This window comes from Callithrix jacchus, chromosome 10 (genome assembly GCF_049354715.1).
Source record: "Callithrix jacchus isolate 240 chromosome 10, calJac240_pri, whole genome shotgun sequence".
Lineage (NCBI taxonomy): Eukaryota > Metazoa > Chordata > Mammalia > Primates > Cebidae > Callithrix > Callithrix jacchus.
In genome coordinates this window covers 73676648-73680292 of record NC_133511.1, presented here as the reverse complement: position 1 = coordinate 73680292, position 3645 = coordinate 73676648, and the positions used below count along the sequence as shown (strand labels likewise).

The following is a 3645-nucleotide window of genomic DNA, read 5'->3' as shown; positions in this document are numbered from 1 at the left end:
CAAATGAAAGTGTACCACCCCTTAGACAAAATGAAAAAGTTGACCATTTGAGAATAGACAAACTCTTAAAGATTATTTGTGTTTTTGTGAGTTGAACTGCTCAATATTCACTTGAGAATGTGATAATGATCTCTACTGCTTTTGAATTCACATTTGAATCTCTAGAATCTTCAGAGATTTATCCCCAAAGGCAAAAGATAATATAGTGTGGTTACTATGTAATAACAAGGCATCTAAATTTATAAGTGTAAGATGATTAAATTTTTGTTTCACGAGGTAAGACTTTGGGTTTGTGGGTGAATCTGGTGTAATGAGTTTCAGTTTTCCATTTAAGAACACTTTATTCTTTAAAGTTGTATGTGTACTTACAAGTCATAATTAAGAAACAAGACAGATGCAATCTCGAAGTCAGTTAGCAAGTAACTTTAGCTGAATTAAATTAAGTTTCTGCAGACAATTTAGTGTGAATTAACAGGCATAATTCAATTTACCAAAATTCTTTATATATCTACCCATAAGAACAGAAACTCACATGGTCTTTTAACACTGTCTAAACTTGGCACTCAGCCATAATACTAATATAAATTAACTAACTGTGAGTCTCACTCTGTCACCCAGGCTGGAGTACAGTGGTGTGATCTCGGTTCACTGCAACCTCTGCCTCCCGGGTTCAAGTGATTCTCCTGCCTCAGCCTCCTGAGTAGCTGGGATTACAGGCATGCACCACCATGCTCTGCTAAGTTTTGTATTTTTAGTAAAGATGGGGTTTCACCATGTAGGTCAGGCTGGTCTTGAACTCTTGACCTCAAGTGTTCCACCCACCTCACCCTCCCAAAGTGCTAGGATTACAGGTGTGAGCCACCACGCCCGACCCAAGGCGGTTTTTTTGAACACCACATCTCTATCACCCAGGCTAGAATGTAATTTTGCAATCATGGCTCACTGCTGCCTTGACCTCCCAGGTTCAGGTGATCCTCCCACCTCAGCATCCAAAATAGGTGGAACTATGGGTGCATGCCACCATGTCTGGCTAATTTTTAGAGACCAGATTTTGCCATGTTGCACAGGTTGGTCTCAAATTCCTGGACTCAAGTGATCTATCCACCAAAGTGTTGGAATTATAGGTATTAGCCACCATGCCTGGCCAAACTAGACACTTTGGAGAAAGATAAGGCTATAATGCCAGAAACCTTGGAGGTGAGGGTCAAGCTGGCCATCAACAGAGTGGCCCTTGGTAAACTTCTTATATTTCCAGGCTGAAACTTTGTTCTTCTGTATATTATGTCAAAAATAATTATTATTTGATTCTTTAATACTTCAATTTGTTAATATTGTTACATTAGGAAATAATTTGGTTTGAATAAATATCTTATGTTCTGAATCTTAATCATACAATATTATGCATAATGGTTAAATTGATATTTCAACCTAATTGATATAATAATATTTTAACTGGAAATAATAAAAGCACTTAAACAATTTATACTAGATGACTTCACTCATAAGCATAACTTGACATTTCTTTTGATTTCTCTCTTGTCCTATGAAAAAAATTGTATGCCTCTTTTAAAAAACTAGTTGATGAACTGTTAGATATTGTAAGCTATGTAACTAGCTAGGCATCTTTTTTATACATCCGTTATACATTTCAGAGAACTGAAATGTTAATCTGTTACCTACTGATTTTTAAGTGTACTAGATTTCATAATAAATATTCTCCAACTATTTTATAAGTGTAATATCTATACAGTGTTATACAAATGTAATATTATATTAACAACATAGTTATTATGGGAATTGACTGGATTCAAACTTCCTGGGATTCAGATCTGGATTCTACCACTTACTATATAACCTTAGGTAAGTTACTTAACATTTTCAAACTTAGTTTCCCTATGCATAAAATGGGAATAATAGAAGTGCTTAATATTATTTTATAGAAATTAAAATAGATATCTCTCTCTATATAATGTATATAATACAATAATATATATGTTATATATTATAAACATATAGACAAAATTCTTAACCATGAGCTAGTAATTTGATGGGCATTCAGCAAATGTTGGCTAATATTTAAGTGTTCATTAAATAATCATACATTAATATATTTTAACTTTTTTTTGTTATATGGACCATCCCTTTTATTATTCTTCTAGGTCTTATGTTATAAAATCTTTATCTTTAAATCAATTTTAAGTTCATTTTTATTAAAAATACAAATTGAAGAGGATATACATTATTTGAAGCAATTTTTTTGTTTTTTTTCTAAAATATTTTAAAATATAGAAAGACTCATTACATATAAATACATAAACAATAAAACTCTAAAGTAAAAAACATTTAGTCCACTTTCCTTGAATGATATATCTATTCACATTAACCTTCATGTATATATTAACAAAGATGAAACCATCAAATTTATAACTGATTTAATGTGCTGGTCTCATCACAGATTGATTTTGGCAGCAGCTACTTTGTCTCATGGACTCCCTGGAGGATGGGAATCACACTGCTGTGACGGAGTTCATCTTACTGGGCTTAACAGATGATCCAATTCTCCGAGTCATCCTCTTCATGATCATCCTATGCATCTACCTGGTAACCATATCTGGCAATCTCAGCATAATCATTCTTATCAGAATTTCTTTTCAGCTCCAGCATCCTATGTACTTCTTCCTGAGTCACTTGGCTTTTGCTGACATGGGCTATTCATCTTCTGTCACACCCAACATGCTTGTAAACTTCCTGGTGGAGAGAAATACAATCTCCTACCTTGGATGTGCCATCCAGCTTGGTTCAGCGGCTTTCTTTGCGACAGTCGAATGCATCCTTCTGGCTGCCATGGCCTATGACCGCTTTGTGGCAATTTGCAGCCCACTGCTTTATTCAAACAAAATGTCCACACAAGTCTGTGTCCAGCTACTCTTAATAGCTTTCATAGCTGGTTTTTTCATTGCTGTCTCTTACACTACTTCCTTCTATTTTTTACTCTTCTGTGGACCAAATCGAGTCAATCATTTTTTCTGTGATTTCGCTCCCTTACTTGAACTCTCCTGTTCTGATATCAGCGTCTCCACAGTTGTTCTCTCATTTTCTGCTGGCTCCATCATTGTGGTCACTGTGTGTGTCATAGCCGTCTCCTACATCTACATCCTCATCACCATCCTGAAGATGCGCTCCACAGATGGGCGCCACAAAGTCTTCTCCACCTGCACCTCCCACCTCACTGTGGTCACTCTGTTCTTTGGGACCATTACCTTCATTTATGTGATGCCCAAGTCTAGCTACTCAACTGACCAGAACAAGGTGCTGTCTGTGTTCTACACGGTGGTGATTCCCATGTTGAACCCCCTGATCTACAGCCTCAGGAACAAGGAGATTAAGGGGGCTCTGAAGAGAGAGCTTGGTAGAAAAATATTTTCTCATGATGCTTGTTATTTTTGTAGAACTTCAAATAATGATATTACATAGAACCCTATCTATTCTCTTGAGAATACTCAACGCGTGTAGATACAGATTTAGTGTTTGCTTTCTTGACAGTGTTGAAAGTTTCATATAGAAGTGACCATATCTTTTCTACTTCCCATGTACCTAATTTTCACATGGTTTCTAGAGCCTAATAAGCACAATTGCATATTTAAA

The 3645-nt window shown here is 35.8% G+C and overlaps 1 protein-coding gene across 1 annotated transcript; it reads left to right on the top strand.

Moving 5' to 3' along the window:
• The first annotated feature begins 2459 nt into the window (after positions 1–2459).
• On the top strand, positions 2460–3645 carry OR5P2 (olfactory receptor family 5 subfamily P member 2). Its single transcript, XM_002763674.6, has one exon. The coding sequence runs from the start codon at positions 2485–2487 to the stop codon at positions 3472–3474; it is 990 nt and encodes a 329-aa protein (XP_002763720.3). The 5' UTR covers positions 2460–2484; the 3' UTR covers positions 3475–3645.